Source organism: Zootermopsis nevadensis, unplaced genomic scaffold, assembly GCF_977971745.1.
Source record: "Zootermopsis nevadensis isolate Lab colony 2312 unplaced genomic scaffold, Znev_1.0 Znev_ptg000012l, whole genome shotgun sequence".
Lineage (NCBI taxonomy): Eukaryota > Metazoa > Arthropoda > Insecta > Blattodea > Termopsidae > Zootermopsis > Zootermopsis nevadensis.
In genome coordinates this window covers 1693765-1715588 of record NW_028259144.1, presented here as the reverse complement: position 1 = coordinate 1715588, position 21824 = coordinate 1693765, and the positions used below count along the sequence as shown (strand labels likewise).

Below are 21824 nucleotides of genomic sequence, written 5' to 3'. Positions count from 1 at the left end.
TCGATACCAAGCTGTGGTTCTCTGGAGCAGAAGCGGGCGAGGGGGGGGAAAGCGCTGACTGACAATGGATGTATCTATGGTAATAGTTTGATGAAACATCGGGTTTTGGAGAGGAGAGGGAGCGATATTGTTCTACACTTGTTGTAGCAGGTCACGGATCCATCTGAGCAACAGTTAAAACACACAGAGGGACGAACGGCATTGCATGCAGTCCGGAGGGGCCTCTGAACAAAACGATCAGACACTCCGAACGGACGTAACAGAAGAACGCAACGCGGGACTTCACAGGTTTCTTCCCGAAAACGAGCATAAATAGTCACCCTTACATCAACACCCGACATTTCAACACCACTAACGCAAAAGCCCGCGATTGGACACCATCCTGAGCCAGTTCAATCCACCATAAACCCTCCTGCAGTTACTTTCTGTCTCGTTCTCTACCTTTGAAGAGGCTATTTTTAAAACAGGTTTCTCCACCATAATTCTGTGTGTATCTCTTATTTCCCCATCCCTGCTACATGCTCAGCTCATCGTGGCTTCCCGTGGTTAAGTTTTCCGATAAAATAAGGTGACGTGTATAAGTCCTCGTTAAGTAAAAGTTAAAGTGCTCACTTCCACCGATGACAAACATACTAATAATTTCCTCAAACAAATCAAATCCCGAAACCCTCCTTTCCACGTAGGAATTTAGGTGGATTCCATCACTGTCACCCTTATAAGGGAGGGTGACGCTAAGGGGTTGAAACACGAATCAACATGCAAATGGCTCCAACTCATCAGCTTGCCACTTGAATCGCTGCGTATCTCTCCCGTCTTTTGTTTCGTCCCTAGTACTGTTAGGTCCATTAACACTAGCGCCACCCTACACAAAGCTGACCATTAGCGGCGGGCAAACAGTGAACTACTCTCGTGTTCAAAGCTGGAATCATTAAGTTTCCCATTTATCGTGTGGTGGACTATAGTTAACACATTTTTCTGTGAGTCGCGCATAATAGAGCCGTAGGACAGTGTTTGACTTGCAAATAGAGTGGCGGTACAGTCATCTCAACTTAAACTTGTAACTGTCGCCATTTCATTTGACGCATTACGCTCAATCTACCGTTTTAAAAACGTTGGTTACACTCGTGTCTCCAACAATTACTTTCCAAAATTACATCGCCTTATTAACGATTTTCCACAAACGAAAATTCGAAGCCTCCAGCCCTGACGATGGCGGCAATATTTTCCTCCGAAACGTTGATATCGACCTACAAGACCACATGACGAGGGCCAACATTTTCATTTCCATTGTCGTGAGGACCTCTCAGACCTCACAGATCATCCCAAAAAACGTGTTCCTGGGGCAACATTTCCAGCATCTTTGACGTGGATTTCAGGGCGATGCTCCTGTGATGTCACACCCCCTTCTTGCCTCAAATTTCATCATCACATCCTTGAAAAACAAATATTCCACTTTAAAATCTGTCCTTTCTTCGGCGCACATATGGAAGCATGTCGCTCTAAGAAAAAAAACATGACCTCGAATAAGTCGGAAACGTGAGTTCATAGCAGTCCTAATAACTATTCCAAAAACACTCCTCAGAACACTTAATTTGCAGACTATTTATTAATTTTAATTTCACTCAGTTCGCTTTTCACAGTTTGTTTTCTGTTGCAGTGCAAATTATGCTGAAAAAAATGGCTGTCTTCTGGGTTACAGAGCCGTGTGGCTACAACCCAGAAGACAGAAACCTTCATACTCACCGCCGTGAGAACCTTAAATCTTTCCAAGTTATAATGCCTTAAGTAAGGCACCAGAAGTTTTCGATACAGAGAGTACAATTACTCGTGAGTGCCTGCCAATGTCAAAACTTATAGCTATATGCCTATAACAGGTCTTGGCGTCTAAGTATCACACACAAGGAGATTATCGGAATGACAGAATGAAAAGAAAGTCTGCTCACCACGCAACAGACCAAAGGGCGTTTCTCTGTTAACCGAGGCCACGCTCCTGTCTCGGTATGCAACATGTGGGTCGTCGTTCCCTGGGTACACAATGACAACTAATTTAAATGTCTACGCAGATCTTTTTACGTAAAACGTACTCTGGGTTCAATTTCACCTGCCGGGGACTGTACGTACGTGCTTGCGCCTGAATCTAACGTTGTTCGTACGACAATTGTCTCCATCTGCGATGATGACACTTGCATGCAGCAGGCCTAAACCTCGATGCAGCTGCAGAGAGGAGGCCTAGGTCTCTGCGTGTTGTGGGAGTGCAGACTGTCTTTGTTTGTCTGCGGAGAACGGGCTTACGTCACGAATCTGCGGAGTTCTGTGTCACTACTGACGGAAACAGTGAAAATGACGGACCGGTAATCAAAATGAGACAGACAAATGGAAGAGAGAGAGAAGGACAGAAAAGAACAGAAAAGCATGAACTAAACCAGGAAAGAAAGGAAGGGAGGAAGAAACAGGGATAGAAAACAGATAAATTAAGAACAAAATAAAAACAAAGAATTCCTTGTGACTTCACGATAAACAACAGGCATATCGGCACTACTGTACAGTATTTGCAAATGACCTGTCAGTGCGATAGTCCAAATATCGAAGCAACGAATGAGGAGTGGAGCGGAGTCCACTTGTCTCTCGTGCAGGTCCATTATCAAGTTCAATTAGCGCCTTAAAACCCGACGGTAACTTTACGTACAACCTGCTTTAACAGACAGTAATTCTGCATCTTGTATTTGTGCGTTTCGTATGATTCTCTCAGCAAACAGCAATTATTCCCTTAAACAGCGTCAACCAGCTCATCTTCGTAATGGTGAAGTGTCGTGTTTTCTTTTCGGTACGGACTGAATTCTTAAATATTGTTTGGACGACCTGTAACTTGAAAACTTGAATATGCGAGTCAGTTTCTTTAACGACGCTCTATATTTTGAGCAGCTTATCTTCGTTATGGCGAAGTGGTGTGTTTTCTTTGAGGTACGGACTGAATTCTTAAGTATTATTTACGCGATCTTCGACTTCTTTGGGTTAAACGAAGTGACACTTAAGCCCTTGTTTCCCGGAGCCTGTCCACCCTCTTCCTGGCTTTGGTCGATAAAGGCTCGCCTCTCCCACTTGCCAGCAACTTGATGATTAATTCGTTTTCTGTTGCAACTCGAAAACCATGATTACTTCTCAATGCGCACCGATTATAAAACTCGTACGTTGTGAAGCCTGCAACAGAGGACTTTGGCGGGGTTGCACTGAGGACGGCCTCGAGTAGAATCGTAGACGAGCAGTTCACACTGAGCGTCCACATATTCCTACACACTTCAGTTTTATTTATTGATTATTAAATTACTTAATGTCCTTACAACCACAGACGTTTATGCCCTACATTGTCCAATGAGATGGTGATTAACCCTCTGAAGCCAAAGAGAGAGAGAGAGAGAGAGAGGGGAAGGATATCAGAAGACAAGGAGAGAGAAAACTGGTGGGGGTACAAGTGGGAGGAGGAGGCTAGGGCTCGATTTTGGGCTGTTACGCCATAGTAGTAGTAGTAGTAGAAGTGGGAGACGACATTTGATTTCTGGGAGGGGGGAACAGCAGCATCTTACAGTTAAAGGTTCCCCAGGCAATGCCCGCTCATCTTTCCGGTAAGGATAAAGCAAGAGTGTTGGCATTAGGGCCATAGTTAGTTAGTGACAGCTTGCTAACAGAGACGGCGGAATTTTGATTTGCTTGTTAGTGAATGCTGAAGCTATTATCCGGAACTCGGAAGCCAAAACTCATCTAGATGATATTTAAGAATTCAGTCCGTACCGCAGAGAAAACACAACACTTCACCATTACAAAGATCGACTGGTTAACCCTTTGAAGCCGAAGCTCGTCTAAATATTACGTAAGAACTCAGTCCGAACCGCGAAGAAAACACAACACTTCACCATTACAAAGATCGACTGGTTAACCCTTTGAAGCCGAAGCTCGTATAAATATTACGTAAGAACTCAGACCGTACCGCGAAGAAAACACTACACTTCACCATTACAAAGATCGACTGGTTAACCCTTTGAAGCCGAAGCTCGTATAAATATTACGTAAGAACTCAGTCCGTACCGCAAAGTAAACACTACACTTCACCATTACAGAGATCGACTGGTTAACGCTGTTTAGGGAAATAATCGCTGTTTGCTGAGAGAATCATACGAAACACATATACAGGATCTGTGTGTAAAATGCATTGTTACTGTTGAAGAAAATGGTACGTTTAGTTACCACTTGGTTTTAAATGGTTATGTAGATATGAAAGTAGGTAAACTAAACTTACTTAAAGATAGGCCTACATCCTAAGACTTTTTTTCTTTGCGTGTTGCCATGGGGACTGATTCAGATTGCGGAATGATACCAAACGAGAGAACTGGGCTATTTTCGTTTGTGGCATAAATACAGAAGACTGGTCGGTTTAAAATCGACATAATTACGGCACATTAAAATGTCTCAGCTGGTATTTCTAGCCCCATAATAGGCAAAATCGTTTCGTACGCGCATAATAAGACACGTCCTTAAACAGTAACTGGGAGTGTTTATGAATAACAACCAAATAAAGGAACAAAGTTAAAGAGAGAAGCGAGAAACAAACTCTGCTATTAAACAACTGTATTTCAGATAAACACAATAGCTGCATTTCTCCGTGTTATAAATAGCGATGTAATCTTCTCTACTCGAAACGATCCTAGCTTGTTCATGTCAAGGACCCTATGAATTAGAATGATGTGAAGTTCTAGCTATTTTTCTATGTAGCCATTACTACAGTTGCCATGGCTACCGTAATTTATTCATGCTCCTGGCATTGTTCACCACGTGCGCTATCTGTCATCATAAAAACGAGCGCACATTACACGTCCATAAACCAAGCATAGAGCAGGCGCCAAATGTCACTTTTATCGTTTTCTTTTATGTTTCAAACTACATGATTATTACAGGTGAAATACTAAGCAATCTTACGGGAGTACACAAGCCATCAAGAGATTCAAAATTAACCGAACAAAGATGATGTCTTGAACAGATTCCCTAGCTATTCACCCCACAAACAGGAATCATTACAACTTAATTGTCCTGTAATGTACCTGAGAAATACAATCTAATGGTAACTACTTCGAGGGAAATGATAAAATAAATTCGAACATTTCGACTCTTAATTACAGTATATAAACTAAAATTTTAGTACTAAATATGTAGACGACGGTAAGTCATAACGTTGCTGACTACGATTTCCAGGAACCAATAACAACGTAGCAGGATTCCACGACGACAGGGCAAATAGAAACAAAACTCATGAAATGAAAAATAATATTAGAAACGTCCTCATACGTCAGATCCGAGTCATCTGAACCCAATACACCTCAGAGCGATCCATTTTAATATTATCCTCCAAAGAATGTCTTCATATCCCAAGCGGCCTCTTTCATTAATGTTTTCCGACAAAACTGTGTACACATTCTTATCGCTTACATGCATACTACGAGCATTTACCCATTAACGTCTACTGGCACATACATGTCACAGTAACTCTGCCTTCTGTGTTTTATTCTCACTGTAGAATAGCGATCATTTCTTAAACATCGTTAACCAGTTGATCTCTTTAATAGTGAAGTGTTGTGTTTTCTTCGCGGTACGGGCTGAATTCTTAAATATTATTTAGACATGCTTCGGCTTCAAAGGTTTAATAACGCAATTTCATGGATTCTTTTCATCTTCGAGCACAGAATGTGTTGGACCAGCACAAATCCGAAACGAGTATCACACAGGCTTTTGGGTCTGCTACCCATGCTCCCCCACCCCCAATTAAAAATAATTACCAACCCTGTTTTAGAGAGTAACTGCCCACTTTGCCAACCTCGTTACAAGCTGTTTTTGTAACACAATCATGTCCACATCAACATATATGTCGGCACAATTCCCAAACCACAATGCAGGGAAAAAATTATTGCATTCACAGACGATGCTTTTGTTGAGCGCATTGGGTCCACGCGAAAATTAATATGTCAGCTGCTCAGAGCACAAAGGCCATGTTTGAAATGTTTAAACCCTGTGAAACAACAGAGAGAGACAGAATCTGGTCGCACTCTTCAAATCCGTCAAATTATATGTCGGTTAAATATCGACGCGGTTATAATGATACGCAATTTGAGCCTAAGCGTGTGAGCTCCAGACAGCCCTTTGAACCCATTAGGTGACCCGCGAAAATCAGAAACCAAACACAGAGCTACAGCGTTTCAAGAGACGTCAGTCTTCATTAACTGATCGTTAGTTTCACGTATTGAAACACGAAGCTCGTCTAAACAGTATTTAGGCTCTCGTACCTCAAAAAATGCACTAGACAACCACGATGTAAATATATATTAATATATATATTGATGTTCTTTATCGAAATATTCGATAAAGAACATCATTTAATATTTTAAATATTTTAAATGTTAATTATTGTAATATTTTAATATTTAATAAGAATTTATTGTGATTAGACGGACAAGATTTAAACAATATATATTTATTATATCACAATATGACGCAACTTTACCATCTCACGATGTAAAACTTTATATCCACCCTGTAGTTACAGAACTAGAAAGGAGACACGACTACAGGCGTGTGTTGACAGCACAGCTGTTTCGTCACCAGTCTCCGACTCTTGCTTCACAATAACTCGCGTTTCGTTAGCGTCAACACAAAATACCTGACAAAACGGCCACCAGAAATCAGGTCACTTGCACTAATAAGCAAAGAATGTGTGAAGCTCACTAGCAGACAGAAGAATGGTAAACATTTTCACTGCAGTGAGACTGTACCCAGTAACCAGAAAGCCAGGCGCGCAGACAGTTCATCAGTCAGAATTTATACAATATTAACCAATAGCCACATTTGTAACATATTTAATGATGTGAGTTATATTACAAAATGAATTCAGCGCCTTCAGGAGAACACGGATCCATAAGGGCCTCGCCCCGGGCCCAGTAATTTGTGAACCCGTGTGCATCAACATTACGATGTATATTAAAATACTTCGTGCACAGCAAAGAAGCTATAACGTGAAACATTTATTTTATTTATTTATTTAGTGTTCTGTCTGACGACAGGTCCAGATGAACAGGATCCTTCCATCCTTTTCTCGGACTGGGACCTGTTCATATACGTTCTTGGCAGATGATCCAGAAGTGGTTTGCCATTGCCTTCTTCTGTGTGTGAAAGGAGTAATTGTTGGGATGCCACGGAGGAAAACTCCGTGTTGCCTAGACCACGGCCTTGCCCAACACAAGTTATAAATTCGGGCACCGCCGGGAATCGAACCCGAGACCTCAGGATTACAAGGTCAGCGTAACGTGAAACATAAATCACATTAAAGAGTAGAGGTTATTAACTTCATTACGATCTCAAAACTAACTTCCTAACTAGATCTAAGAACAGAGGTAAGAATATATTCTTTCATAAATACACAACTTGGCTCCAGTAATGTTACTTACTGACTTTTGATTTGGGGGGGGGGGCCGCACAGACTGCTTCCCCCCACCCCACCAAACCCTGCAAACTTCTAGGCGTGACTTTAACAGCCTATCTTATTTAGGAACATCAGTCTCTTGAAAGTAGTCTGGGAGATAAAAATATTGGCGAGGATTAAAGAGAAAAATAGAAATTTTAAGGTCACAAAGGAGTAAGAAATTCGTCCCTCTGCGAAAAATCACGACGAATAAAATACAAAACCGAAGCTCACTTTAAATTCACAATCACTTCCTTCTGTTTCCAAAAACTTCATCTCTCCCAAAATCTAAAGTAAAAGGAACAACGAATAAACGTGAATTTGCGAGAAAACGAAAGTGTGTGATTGAAACTTTACACGAAACTGATAATTTACGACGCTGTATCAGCTACTGAGTTTAAAAACGTCCAGAATTTACTGCAGGAGAATCGTAAATGATGACTGCGGAAATACTAGAGACGAATTCCGAGATTACCGGTTACTCACGACGTATCATAGCGTCAGATTTTACGCAAAAAAAAAAAAAAAAAAATACAGAGAGCTTCTAGTATGCATAAGTTTTATATTCCGAATGTTAGTTTATCAGAAAATATAGTCATTAACACTTGAGATAAAAGGATAAAATCCAAAACTATGCAGCATCCGATCAATCTCAACGAAAGTAGGTTCTGTGGACCAGTAAGCATCTACGTCATTATGAACCTTGTAACCAGATTGCAAGCAGTCAAATTATGAGTTTCATTATAACAAGTCTGCTGCCAACCTTTGTGAAAGAAAATAACCAAGAACTGGTTTCATTCCAGCAAGGTTAGAGGAACGAAAAGCTTCTGTAGACAACGACAGCTTTCACATTGGCTCTTTCTGTGGCAAGTAGGCCGTCGGGTGGCGTAGCGGGGGGGGGGGGGGGGGAGGGGGGCAGCGGAGGGATATTACGTTTCTACCAGTAACCCAGTACCACGCGAGAACAGTCATGGAGACTGTGGTACTCAGAGTTCTACTCCTGGTGGTCCTTTTCATCCTGTTAACAGGAGATTACACGTCACTCTTCAATCACATTCTTCAGCAAGGAGACAGGAGCGTCCGACCTCCGCCAGATGTCTCCCGAACAGATGACGCCGTGGACATTCAATGTGAGTACCTTGCTTCATTTCTACGGACAACTTCGCAGTGAAACAGCTGGAAGGGTGTGAATTGGATTCAACCGGCTCATGAAAGGGGCCGGTGGCGAATTATTGTATACACAGTAATGAACCTTCGGGGTTATATAACATTTCTTGGCCAGCTTAGCGAAATAAGGAACTAGTTAGCTTGTATGGAAATAATAATTGTTTATACAGACTTGATGAGTGGAAATTGCTAACACGTTTTATTTTTCCTAATGAAATTTATAGCGCAGGCAGACACACAGATGATTATTGAATAAATATCTCTTAAGAAACACCTAGCACAGAGAAACTAGAAACTGACCTTCGCAATGTCTGATTTTCTTTGCATGTCAGCTGTCACATCCGTACAATAAGATTGAGATTCCTTTTAAACAAAATTTTAGAAACCTTGTTCTTTTTCTTTTTTTCCCCCATTTCACTCTGCTGATTGTGTAATTTTAAAGTGCGGTTTTAAACAAACAAAGACATGAAGCATGCACGACCTTGCCCCCCCCCCCGCCCCGCCCACTCCAATATTTGCCATAATCTCTACACCTAGGCCCCGCATGAATCAGTACTGACATGTCAGTGCGTCGTCTAACTGACATCAGCTGTTTCCCTAGTCCTCTCCTCCTGTTGCAACGACACAATCAACTTGTTTTTCCGTGTCTCCTCCGAACGCGCAGCCTTGAATCTCAATCCGCCCTCGGGTTGCCGTTCGACCAGAATGGAAACTGAGCTGCTGGCAAACACATTCACTTTCTACCACAGGCCCCAGTTCCTGCTGTGGCATTTCAAGACATTCCATTGAGCTTCGCCTCTCTTCCAAATCAGTTTTCCTTTCTTGAGCCTTCACTTTCATTCTTTCTTCCTTCCTTTTCCTTTCTCTGCACTTTCTTCTTCCTTCTTCCCCACTTTCTTCTTCAAAACATTCCTTATTCTACTTTCCTTTCAACAGTTTAATTAACGCTCAGTATTTTTCCATTTCATTTGCGCTCGACAACTAAACTCGTCAATAGCCCTGGACATTAAAAAGCGGTCACATATCTGACCCACAAACGGGATTTGAACCCGTTAGTGTCATACAGGGTAATTAAACCAAGAAATATTAGATAGGTAACAAACATTGGCTAAATGAGATATTCAGGGGGAAGAACACTGTATTCGAATGATCTCAAGGCAAAAAGCAGCTAAGCATCCATGATATGATAATATTAAAGTGGAAGCTAATCTTCCTTAATTCGTGTGCTACCTCTCTCTAAGGCATGCATCATATTAGTCGACGTGACTTAACACCCTTTTGTTCCGACATCAAATCTTAACACGTAATTATTATTTCCTAAGCGCCAGGGTACATTTCTCTTCACACTCTGTCGTCACACACGAGAGGTCATGCATGTAACGTGGACTACTAACACGTTTCCAAGGCAACAGATTCCGAACAGGGTGTAATAATGCACAGGATGCATTTCTGTGTGTCAAACTAACATTCTGCTGCAATTTAAATTAATTTCTGTAGTCGTAAGCCACGGCCACTTCCTTTATAATTATTCACGGTTCATTACTATACAAATGCGTGTCGCCACCTCCGTAAGTCTCGTAGCAATTTGCCTGTTACAGCCATCTCGTCTCGGTCACAGCTGATGTCAACAATCAAGAATTCGTGCCTTCCGAAACTCATCTGCGAGCTGAATGCTTCTCACAGAGAGAAGCTCACTGACTCGGAGAAGTCACTTCTGTCACTCATAAGGTTAGTAAGAATCGCACGAAGAGACATCAGTAAAAGTACACGTAAATTCCAGTTCCAAAACAGAATGCTCTGAGAAAGGTGGTCACTTCGATAACCACTTTACGGAAGTCGCAAGTTTCTTTTTTAAGGTCGGCGTAGGTGGAAATTCTATTTATATCTGGGGCGGAAAGTGTAAATTTCTGTAATGGTCCTGACAGACGTGGCCTTCAGTTACGCAGGAATGTGTGGAAACCCGGCGCTAAGTGGCGAGCAAATGTTCGTAGCTTCCTCAACTGTAGATGTTACACACAGAGTCGAATGAAATTACGACTGTGAACGGTGAAGTGTGATGGACGTGGAAGGAGACGGTCACGACCTCTTATGAGGTGATATCCCTGCATTTACCTGGACAGTAAAGGTAAAGTTGTCACTGCACCACGCCTGAAGGCGTATGGGAGTGTGGAGGTATAGCTCCACACATTTTTTATCTGGGCACCAGACAGAGGAAAAGTCCAACTTCAGTCTCCGGCCACCTCACTCCCGGTGTCAATTTGAGAGGAGGGCGGGTGAACCCAGAGGTGTCTGGACGAGGTAAAGAAGACGTAACCTCGAGCTGTGGCCGGGATTCGAACGGTAGATCTCCCGAATACGAATCAGATCCTGATCAACTGACCCCAATACACTGGAAATGTCACCTGATATTTTTCATCTCATGCGCCCATCCACTGTTAATCTTGACAGCTCTGAGATTAATGTTTTTTTTATTTTTCCAGTGACACCAGTATCAGCGTAACTGCGGAAGTGACGTCAAAGTACCACTTTGCCGCTCACATGGGCCAGCTGATCGCCGGTGTGGATGGGGCAGGGTGCCACAACTTCTACCCGACGTGCCCCTTCCCCGGGCTTCAAGTCCTCCACATGATGAAGAAAGTCAGAATACGATAGCAGCGTTGCCATGGATACGGAAATTAAGACAAGTGTGACGTGTTCCCCACGAGTGCATATGATATCACAGACTACAGACGATCTGCCCAGATTCGATCGCTTAACCCTCTGATATGTAAGGATCTTCATGACAAGGATTACTTTACCAAATATGGCGATGAACGAAACATGACTTCGCATCAAGCAACGTTATTTCCGTCCTTAAGCTGTTTATTCAGTTTTATGAACATGTTAAGGTACGTTCTTACTTATCAAAGGGTTGAATTCGGTTACCGTTTACATATATTAAATTATTTTCTATGCCTATGTACTCCAAAAATTAAAATTTTTCCTGTATTAAGTGTCGTAAAATTTTAATCAAAGGCGTTTGAAACTTCCCTATAAATTATATAACATAATTATTAATCAAAAACATCGCCTTATAATCCATATAATTAACTCGCTTGATATATAATGCAACTCGGTATGAACTGAACGTCCTTCCATCTTAATGCTCCCATATATAAGCTGGGAACAACATTTGCCCATTACAAACAAATGTATAGGTTACAAGAACAATTTCTCTGTGTTTGTCTATTGATGTCATTTCGAATTTCACTAGTCGTCATATTCTTTAAAATTCACCCCGCATGAACGTTACAGTCATCCTGTAAAACCAAATCTTGTAAGATTTCACAACAGCCCAGGTCTCTTCGACAGGACGCATAAAAATCAGGGAATTAACATAAAATTTGTACATAAAAGTTCGCAAGTGAAATCCTTAAAAATAAAACGAAATCCGTCCGCGTGTCTAAGCATCACGCAATTAAGACGTGGTAACGCATTCTTTACCTCGGCGAAAAGCTTGGGATGATTCATCAGCTTCATGACCTAGCCCGAGGAAGGGGCCACAGCGTACCTTCCTTTTGAGCACAGTGCGAGGTGTTCCCCAGTCACTACCATCTGAACGTAGTATCTGAAGATAAAAATCTCTTGTCTCTCTGGAATGTTACCAACGATGTCAGCCCGTAGCCAGTGAGAGGTCACTTCTCTGACATCTCTATCACACACGCAAATAAAAAACCCTATGTATAAATTATGGCCTCTTCACAACCGCTGTGTAAAACAAATGCGGCTATAAATAATTTTTAATACTCTTCAGAACCCTTCAAAGTCCTTATACCTTTCCTTAAAGGCCCTCCAACATGAAACAAAAACAGCGTTACCACGACAATAATTATAATAATTTATGCATGAGACACACGGTCATTAACATTCTCTTATTAACCCCTTTGAAACAGACATTTAACCAAAGAATAACTTATTTAAACATTCATTCCGTACTTTAAAGAAAACACAACGAACAACTGGCAAGTGCTCCGGAAGGAAATGACCACTGTTCTGAGAATTTACGACACAAATAAATACGCTGTGTGCGCAAAATGCAGATTCTACAAAGTCGCCACTGATCTTTAAAGGGTCAGAGAAAGCCTTGTCGTCATTTTTAACACTGTATATAACTGGCGCCGAACGAGAGGTCAACACTTGTACTTCGCATTTGGGAGGTACCGGATTCGAGTCTGGACCCGGAGCCAGCATATTCTGGCTCAGGTTTTATGTGGTTTTCCTCAGTCCTTCCAGGCAAATGTCATTTTGACCTTCCAGTCCATTTATCATCCTATCATTTGACGTCGCAAGTCTGAGCTATTGACAAAGTCGTTCAATAAACAACAGACACACGCCTTACACGTTTTGCAGTGATGAATGATGATTTGGTGAGCGCATAGATTCTGTGTCTCCTCGGGCAGAAAGTTTGGCCTGGAAAGCGATGTACCTGTGACATCGTCAACCACACAGTCACACACATTTGACGCTCTGTTTGTCGGCTTACCAGTGGATCGGGTTCAATTTCATCCACGAACATCGTACCAGAGCCTCTAATCCTGCCTGCAGGTAAAGTCGTAGATTCACGGAAATGTTTAATTTTCTTGTTACGTCTTCCCCCGACCTTCCTGTCTTGGTCTTGGCCCAAACACTGCGATGTCGCCTTCTGGATTTAAATGCAATAAAACTAATTATTATTGTTACTGTGTTCTCCTGAAAATGTCTGTACCCGCATAACACGGGGTCCTTGAGCTCACAGTCCTTACGAGTGAAGTCAGTAGCCGTCCTTTCGTGATTTACTCGGGTCACCCAATAGCGCTCCATGTTAGTGCGCCCTCAGGATGTATGTCGAGGAGACGGCCACCAGATACAGAGAGTAGCTGGGAATGTACAGACTGTCCCAAAAAATACGTATACACATGAGTTCAACACTCCGTATTATAATGTGTACGTATCTTTTTGGGACGCCTGTATTTAACAAGCAGGATCAGAAAACAGACAAAAAAGGGTGGAGATCTTCCAATTTGTGGGGGGTAATAAAACAGCATGAAAGGAAAACGAACAAAGGACCTCAGACTTGAACGGATTGTTAGGAGAGTAAAATGTAGTCCAAACACGGGCATGTCACTCGGATTGACATTTTTTTTTTATTTGTAGTGTTCTGTCTGACGACAGGTCCATATGAACAGGATCCTTCCATCCTTTTCTCGGACTGGGACCTGTTCATATACGTTCTTGGCAGATGATCCAGAAGTGGTTTGCCATTGCCTTCTTCTGTGTGTGAATGGAGTAATTGTTGGGATGCCACGGAGGAAAACTCCGTGATGCCTAGACCACGGCCTTGCCCAACACATACAAGAAATAAATACAGAATTTTAACGGGGAAACCTGTTAGGTAATAACCCTGCTCTTCTTCCCCCCCCCCCCCCCTCTCTGCAGAGATGCCAGTGAGTCGGTTCAGGAAGGAGTCTGAAATCCTTTCATTTTCTCTTGGCTGAGTTGCGTCCTCAATGTTTCGTGGAACAATGGCTCATGTCACTTCGCACATTGCTCTTTCTTTATAATGGATCGGGGAGGGGGGAGGGGGGGGGACCGCGTCACTGCCCGTTTTTGTTTGTAACTGTGTCAGCAAGGGAAAGCCTGTCTAGACCGCGTGGTGGGGTGGGGCTGTGCCACTTTCACCTGCAGCAGCCCGCTCCTCGATCGATCTCAGTCTCTGGCGGAACGAGCATCCAACGTGCAGGCGCCCTGGAAGGTAGGACGACTTCCACCCTTTTAAGAAACACCTGTATGATCTGTTTTCGCGATCATTAAGTTATCAGGGAACGTCAGGAAAGGAGTTATTTTCCATTAGCTCCCGGAGGCACCTAGTTATTTAGTTATTTTGGTCAGTTAGTTACTATAAGAACTTACAGTTCCAGTTTATCAACGGTACATAGTTTTACCAGTCAACTCCTTAACTCATTTTTTTTATTTTTTTTTGTAGCTTAAATGCGTCATGTTTGTGTTGATTAAATATATATTTATTTTCACAGTCTATACACAAACGTTGTAATTAAATGATGTTGTTAAAATTATATAATATTAAAACATTATGTAGTATAAAATATTATATTTTGGCGCTTTTTTATTTATTAAACGACATGAAGATGAGGTCTTATCCATCGAAACATGTCGTTTAATAAATAAAAAAGCGCCAAAATATAATATTTTATACTACATAATGTTTTAATATTATATAATTTTAACAACATCATTTAATTACAACGTTTGTGTATAGACTGTGAAAATAAATATATATCCTTAACTTTAGATTCCTCCGTAAATAAATCAGAATATTTACATTAGATAGACTTCATTAGCAAATTCCTTTGCACAGTGAATTATTTTGTTTTCAAAATTAATTATTTTTTTTTATCTAGTTACTTACATAAGTCAGTTACTAAGTTTAGTTACTTTCGGTATCAAGGTTAGTCTGGCTACCACAGTTCTTCAGTCAGTCTTAATTAATTTATTCATACGGTCGATTAGTTACTCTGCCTTTAGATAATTTATTCAGTAGCTGCTGAATTCAGTCAGCGACTTAGTTAATAACTTAATTCATTCGTCTGCTAGCTGTAGGTAAATAAATTTCTGTATGATAATTTTAAATCTATCGCTTTAAATTTTTTCACATTTTCTACCTACATTACAAAAAATACTATATTGGTGTGAGGTATACAAAATTTTGTTTCCTCAGGGCCAGTTGCGATTTTAAATTTGTCCCATTTTGATCCTCTGAGATTTCAGAGTGTATTTAGAGGTCAAAAATATTTGTCATTTATTTTAAAATTAAATTCATTGTTAATTAATCTTCATGACTCATTTCAGGGTGCGGAATCAAAAGGACAGAAGTGGATTTCGATACCGGTGATTGGTGATAAGTGCGGCATCGAATATCGAACGTCAACACCTGGCCGTCGCGGTGATCGCAAAAAAATAAGGGTTGTTCCCAGGAAGACAGGAAGAGCTTAAGGGAACGACCAAGCGATGATCAGGCTGTGAGACTGAACTTGTAGTTAGTTCGTGGCCGAACTGAATACAGGATGCGAGCGAAGCGTCTGGTTGCGGGGACGGCCGTCGTCCTACAGCTCGTGTTTCTACTCGGGACGCCGCCTCTAAGCGTCGCGGCGCCTAGCCCACAGGAGTCCCTGTTTGAATTCCCGGTGCAGCTCGTCGGATTTCCGGTCATTATCCTGGCTGTGAGGTTGACAAATTTCGTGAAGAAACTTGCTTATTCCCTGAACCCACGTAAGTAAACTACCTGTGGTAGACAGGCCATTCCCACTTCAGAAGTTCGCACGACAGCCAAACTAACATTGTTAATGATACAGAGCTGTAAACCAAGGGCATATTTAAAGGTTTTTAACTCTTTCTGATTTCACCCAACTGATATTCTATACATCTCATTTCTTGAAAAATTAAAAAATTACGCACCAAAAATTTAAAAAAAAAAATTAGGTCCCACCGAGATTTGAACTCGGATCGCTGGATTCAAAGTCCAGAGTGCTAACCATTACACCATGGGACCACTCTTTCGTCCTTGAACATAAGCAGCAGATCGTAATGGGACTCCATTCAGAAACCTGGTACAGACATCAAATAATTTCACCGTGTAGTTAAGTTGGCAGTCCTGTTGTGTTTCCCACAGGAACTTACACGAGCAGAACACGACGCAGCTTGGCGTTCAAGGAGCCGCCACTGGACGTCGCGGCGGTGGAAAAGAGGCTCGTTGCAGAAATGGGGGAACACGTGTGCGTGTTCGAACAAGTGTGCCATCAGTACGCGGAACACGCAAGGACAAAGCGGGGCTCGAACCACGTCCTGGACTGGGACCAAGTGATCAAGTGAGTACTGCAACTCGACTCAGCGCTAACTCGTCATTCCCTGCGCTGTGCGGGTTCTCTCAGCGTTACTCCTCTACTGATGAAATATAAAACTCCTGTTCCAGAGGATATGAAGGATTTCCTACGAACGACAAGCGGAATTACCTGCTGAGCGTGTTCCTTGGGGACATCGTTGCTTCCCCGGGGCTGTGCCACCAGCTGGCCAAGAGAGGTCGAGGCTGCACGAGGATTACCCCAGCAAGACAACCAGATCACGTGGCACGAGATAATTCACATTAACAGAACATTAAAGCAGACGAGTGATTGACACAACACACTAATGTTTTCAAACGCTGTTAAAGTACTGAACTTAATCTGCCCAGCCTTCTATTCAGTGCATCTTTCCTCGGGAGTAAAACGACTGGAGAGTGAGGATTAACACTCACCTCCATTTAGTTGTGAGATTAAGAATGTGTGGTGTTTTACCTCCACTCCCCTACATGTCTGCATGGCGTGGTCCTTAATGAAGAAGTATCAGGGACAATTTTACCTGAATCTCCCGATATAAGTCAAATCATTGTCATTGTTTATTAATGTTTCTTTACGTTAAACAATCATTTCAACTGTCATCTTAAGGCAATGTAATTCTTTTAATTGTTTGCTTAAGATTATTAAAAAATTTAAAACATATTCTAAACGTATTATTTCTAATAAACATTTTCGCTGGATACACTGCCGAGACTCGTCTAGTCAGCATCGAGACGCTCGGCGTCCACTTGCAAGCGTCAGACCCGTCTTCGCTTTGTTCCGAATGTCGTCAGCATCGAGACGCTCGGCAGCGTCATGCCTTTAGGCGTCTACAGAGGGTCGTCTTCGCATTATAAAAAATATTGTGTCGGCGTCAGAACAGGCGTCGCGATGCTAAGCATCGGTCTGCTAGCGTCGAATCGTCGTCGCTTTATTCAGAATTCTCTGTCGGCGTCGGGAAAATACGTTTGTGACGTTATTGCCACATACCATAGTCCAGTGCCGACCATGTTTTGCGCGAAATTAAAACGTATTGAAACAAAGACTTTAAAAACAATAAATAGATCTCAAATCGAAAAACTAAAACAAGTAGATGTCAATACAAAATTGAAAACGCAACGGTGTTTATTATTTGAAAAATAAAAATATGGAGATGCCGGGGATCGAACCCGGGGCCTTTCACATGCAAAGCGAACGCTCTACCACTGAGCTACATCCCCGCTCTCTTATTCTCGTGAACGGACCTCAAGAATTGAATCTTTACGTATAATTAAAAACGTTTCCGTCTGAAAATGCCATGTCCTGTTTCGTGGAACAACTGAAAAAAAAAATGTTATAGCAGTTTCAAACTCTTCCAAACTATTTAAATGAAACATACAACTATATTATTATTTATTTATTTAGTGTTCTGTCTGACGACAGGTCCGTATGAACAGGATCCGTCCATCCTTTTCTCGGACTGGGACCTGTTCATATACGTTCTTGGCAGATGATCCACAAGTGGTTTGCCATTGCCTTCTTCTGTGTGTGAATGGAGTAATTGTTGGGATGCCACGGAGGAAAACTCCGTGTTGCCTAGACCACGGCCTTGCCCAACACAAGTTATAAATCCGGGCACCGCCGGGAATCGAACCCGAGACCCGTACAAAATCTTAGAGTAGGAGAACGTCACTATCTGTCATCTCTGAAGTAAATCTGGGCTACCTGACATGCCTCTGAGGGCATCTTTTATCTATTCGTGTGTCATTTATCACATGAAATCCTGTGAAATCTGCTTTTATGGACAGCAGACTTCCAATGTTGAGCTCCAAACTTGTTGCCACGTGATCGACGATCGTGTGTGGGCAATGCAACAAACAAGCTTTAATAGTACATGGGACTTTGAAGGTGGGAAGAAAGAGAAAGTTGAAGTCTCACTTTCTCCATGCACCGCTGTTGGCATTTGTAATGACGGTGCTAAAATGCATACAGAACTGTTACATGCCGCAAACAGTGGCGTACGTACACTCATTCTACATAATGTTCGTGAACTAACCACGACCAAGCGATCTGACAAGAATTTACTCGATTGTCTGATATCGATGTCCGTTTATTGCTAATGCAGATCTAACTTTGAAATGTAAAGAAGGCCGTGTTTCTAATAATACAAAAACTATTTCTGATATAAATTTTTTTTTTTTCCAAAACCAACGAAATTTCTTAATGTAACTTCCACGGAACCAATTAATTATTTGAAAATGTGCCGAAAATTAAAACGCTAGGAACAAAATTTGCAAGTAAAAACTTGGCACTTTAATAAATGAAGTGTCAAAGTTATTAACTAAATTGTTTACAACCTCCTCGCATAGATCATTTATCAGAACTGTATCTAATTCTGGAAGAAAAAAAATTGTAATCAACTAAAAATTTGTCACTGGAATTCAAAAATGTCTTTCAACGAAAAATAACAGAATTCCCCTTATCTTCATTTTTCAATTATGATTTTTTTTTCTGAACAATCTTTCTTTAAATTAACTCTTCCTTTAATCGTCTCCTTCGTTTATTATTCTTCTGTTTAATCTCTTCCTCATTTTTCGTCATCTTTTGCCTTTCAAGGACAGGCTACAAGTCTTTACCGGCTTCAATCCAACTACCAACACCACTTTCACTTCGTGGAAGTCTCCCTCCTGGCAAATCTATTTAAATATTCATTGTACTTCATTTTGAAACACTTCAGAACAATATTAAAAACTATGTACATACACGGTCTACTTCCATGTTTATAAAGTATGTTAAGAGACCAATTACCCCTGAATCTTGTACTTTCTTTTTTAAGCTTTTGTGCTACAACCGACGTTTTTCCCCCTCCTTATGAAACTTTTTCGTCCTCAGTTATGTCAGACGCCGTAATTGCACATTCTAGACACTACAGTTGCGCATGCGTGACCAGCAAATTATTCAACGCATGACAAAGCAAAACGCAATACGCATCACGAGTCACTGACCAGTCGGACAGACACACACACACTGCAAGAAACGTGCATGCACTTTGCAAACACCAAACACGATTACAAACAACCGCCTTCTCTGTATAACATTCGACGTTTCAAATATTGTTACAAAATCGCAGAGGAATTTCAAATATCTTGTACGGTATTAGTACTAGTTTACCGACGTTTCAGAGGTACCTTATCTGCCTCCATCATCAGGGCGATGTCATATTAATACACTTTAACTGCTACGCTATTTTATTAGGAGCGTCTTCAACAGAATGTGATTTAAAACTGAATGCGGCCACGAGAGCTCATCCCCCACGAAATAAAATCTTGATTCTCTCAATTATTGGCGCTGTCATCCAACCACAATGCATTTCGCTTCACTCACCAAAATAATTTAAATACGGAACTTACTTGTCTGCTACAGCAAATTGGCAACTGCACTCACCTGGAACAGAAAAGAGAAAACTCTCTGTCATATTTACAGTGTAGATTTAATTGAAGCACCTGCCTTCAATCCGCTGAAGCCGACGTTTCGGTAGTGGGTAAGAAATCTTACCCACTGCACTGTGCAAGCAAGGGTTAAGATGCCATATAATTACGTCACGTTTACCATTGTCTTCGCTCTCCTCCAACTTATGTGTTACCTGATTCCCAGAAATTAAGTACACGGAACCGGTGCGACCCACTAGCTCACACTGTCACTTAAGTCTCTCTGACGGAAGCCCCAAACCCCTTGGAATCACGTAGACCAGGGCTTCCCAACGTATCCGTGAAAGTCATACGAATTATTCTCAACATTTTTGTTCATAACAATAACATTAACCTCGGAATTCCACACCTAAAAGGCCAGAGGCCCTATTAAGGTATTACTTATTCTGTCATTTGTCCGGAGGGACCCACAGTCAGGATATTCGATCTTCGGCTTAGCCCAGAAAGGCGTCGTAGGAGCGGAAGAGATGTTTATTTCCACTTGTGATCCGATGACAGCGAACCTAATGGAAATCGGCCAACTGATAAGGACATAGACACAGGAATGATGATTTCACAAGCTAATGCGCGAATTGAAACGTCATAACACGTCTAATTTCATACTGAAACATGCGTTTCAAATAAAACACGTTTGTAGGGCAAACATCTTAGGTTATTATCAAGAAAATTATGCAAATGGCTAGAAGTCTCAGCTTCCATATCTTGATGGCATAACATTATGGTTATGGAACTGGTCTGTAACTTCTGGTTTACAAAGTAAAGTTACATGAGAACTAAGAATGTCGCTGTAAAACTATTATTACCAGTAGATTTCTCTGATAAGGCAAAGCGACGTGTGCTCTACATTCATAATGAGACCTCTCGCGTATAGTTGAGACAAACGCGTATAGGGGAGCTCCATATATGCCACACTACAAACACAGCATATGAAATTGATCTGTTAGCTTCACGCTCTGGCCGATTAACCTACGTTTAGATTCCTCCCGACTTGAATGCGACGATGGCTGACGTAGCAAACAGAAATGAGTGCTTGTCCCCTTTAAAAACAGAACACAGAAAAAAAATTATCGGTCTTTTTCAGAACCCGAAAATTCTTTACTGCCTTTACAGCACCACGCTATATGTTCATAACCTCTGGCATACGCTTCCAAAACAAACATTCCAACCTCACTTCCCTAAGACCCACTTTAATAATATCCTCGCATCTACGCCTAGGTCTTCTGAGTACCTTTCACTTCTGTCTTTCTATTCAAGTTCCAGAACCTGCGTATCGCTTGGTAACGTGCTGTTTTTTTAAGCTGTTTCAACCCCACCAAAACCCCTAGCAGAAGGACAATCACTTGTTGGCTGACCGCGACCTCAGCTACCCTCCTTATCTCCTTCCCCAACATAAGGTCGCGCCACGCAGTGGTGACAAGGGACACATTTAACACAATCACTTTACTGCCTAATCTAGCAGGTAAACGTCTTCATCTACGGCATGAGGCACGAAGTAATACCCGAAGAAAAGTTTAAATAAAAGATTTAATATTTAAAGTAACCCCAAAGGAAGAATTCTCGTGGGGGGGGGGGGGGCACATCATTGGCGAACAGGATATAAAGGCGTTTTGGGGGGTTTTCAGTAAAGATCAACTCTTTCCATCGAACACAGCTGTCAAGTTAGCACTCCTTCGTTTTTATTTGGGACGTCCCGCGTTCAAATCTGGGCCTGGAGGTTTTCTTGGAATCCTCAGGCAGGACCTATTCATTTTACGCGCTTTTCAATTCATCATTAATTGATTAGCG

At 41.7% G+C, this 21824-nt stretch overlaps 3 protein-coding genes and 2 non-coding genes across 10 annotated transcripts in view; 2 read left to right on the top strand and 3 right to left on the bottom strand.

Annotated features, from left to right (window-relative positions):
* Positions 1–21824, bottom strand: part of LOC110840254 (putative E3 ubiquitin-protein ligase sinah) — a 516698-nt gene that overhangs the window by 234531 nt on the left and 260343 nt on the right. The gene's annotated exons all lie outside the window — the stretch shown is intronic.
* On the top strand, positions 8425–11657 carry geko (olfaction protein geko). Its single transcript, XM_087347563.1, has 3 exons — positions 8425–8628; positions 10264–10393; positions 11146–11657. The coding sequence occupies exons 1-3, from the start codon at positions 8469–8471 to the stop codon at positions 11315–11317; spliced, it is 462 nt and encodes a 153-aa protein (XP_087203689.1). The 5' UTR covers positions 8425–8468; the 3' UTR covers positions 11318–11657.
* On the top strand, positions 14350–17235 carry LOC110833353 (uncharacterized). Of its 2 annotated transcripts, none has more exons than XM_022071323.2 (4): positions 14350–14435; positions 15551–15970; positions 16371–16566; positions 16671–17235. In XM_022071323.2, exons 2-4 carry the CDS (start codon positions 15766–15768, stop codon positions 16843–16845), a joined length of 576 nt encoding a protein of 191 aa, XP_021927015.2. In that variant the 5' UTR covers positions 14350–14435; positions 15551–15765; the 3' UTR covers positions 16846–17235. The 2 variants fall into 2 exon arrangements, with proteins under 2 accessions (XP_021927015.2, XP_021927016.2); XM_022071324.2 differs by lacking the exon at positions 14350–14435 and adding an exon at positions 14493–14567.
* Positions 16179–16250, bottom strand: TRNAQ-UUG (transfer RNA glutamine (anticodon UUG)). The gene has a single exon. It is a non-coding gene; the product is annotated as a tRNA-Gln (tRNA).
* Positions 17721–17792, bottom strand: TRNAA-UGC (transfer RNA alanine (anticodon UGC)). Its single transcript has one exon. It is a non-coding gene; the product is annotated as a tRNA-Ala (tRNA).

What these genes read in the sequence shown, in the direction of transcription:
- geko (XM_087347563.1), top strand. Translation starts at nt 8,469, where the DNA reads ATGGAGACTGTGGTACTCAGAGTTCTACTCCTGGTGGTCCTTTTCATC. An exon ending in TGACGCCGTGGACATTCAAT is followed by an intron (nt 8,629 to 10,263) that starts GTGAGTACCTTG and finishes TGCCTGTTACAG; the next exon opens with CCATCTCGTCTCGGTCACAG. An exon ending in TCACTTCTGTCACTCATAAG is followed by an intron (nt 10,394 to 11,145) that starts GTTAGTAAGAAT and finishes TTATTTTTCCAG; the next exon opens with TGACACCAGTATCAGCGTAA.
- LOC110833353 (XM_022071323.2), top strand. Translation starts at nt 15,766, where the DNA reads ATGCGAGCGAAGCGTCTGGTTGCGGGGACGGCCGTCGTCCTACAGCTC. An exon ending in TGCTTATTCCCTGAACCCAC is followed by an intron (nt 15,971 to 16,370) that starts GTAAGTAAACTA and finishes TGTTTCCCACAG; the next exon opens with GAACTTACACGAGCAGAACA. An exon ending in GACTGGGACCAAGTGATCAA is followed by an intron (nt 16,567 to 16,670) that starts GTGAGTACTGCA and finishes CTCCTGTTCCAG; the next exon opens with AGGATATGAAGGATTTCCTA.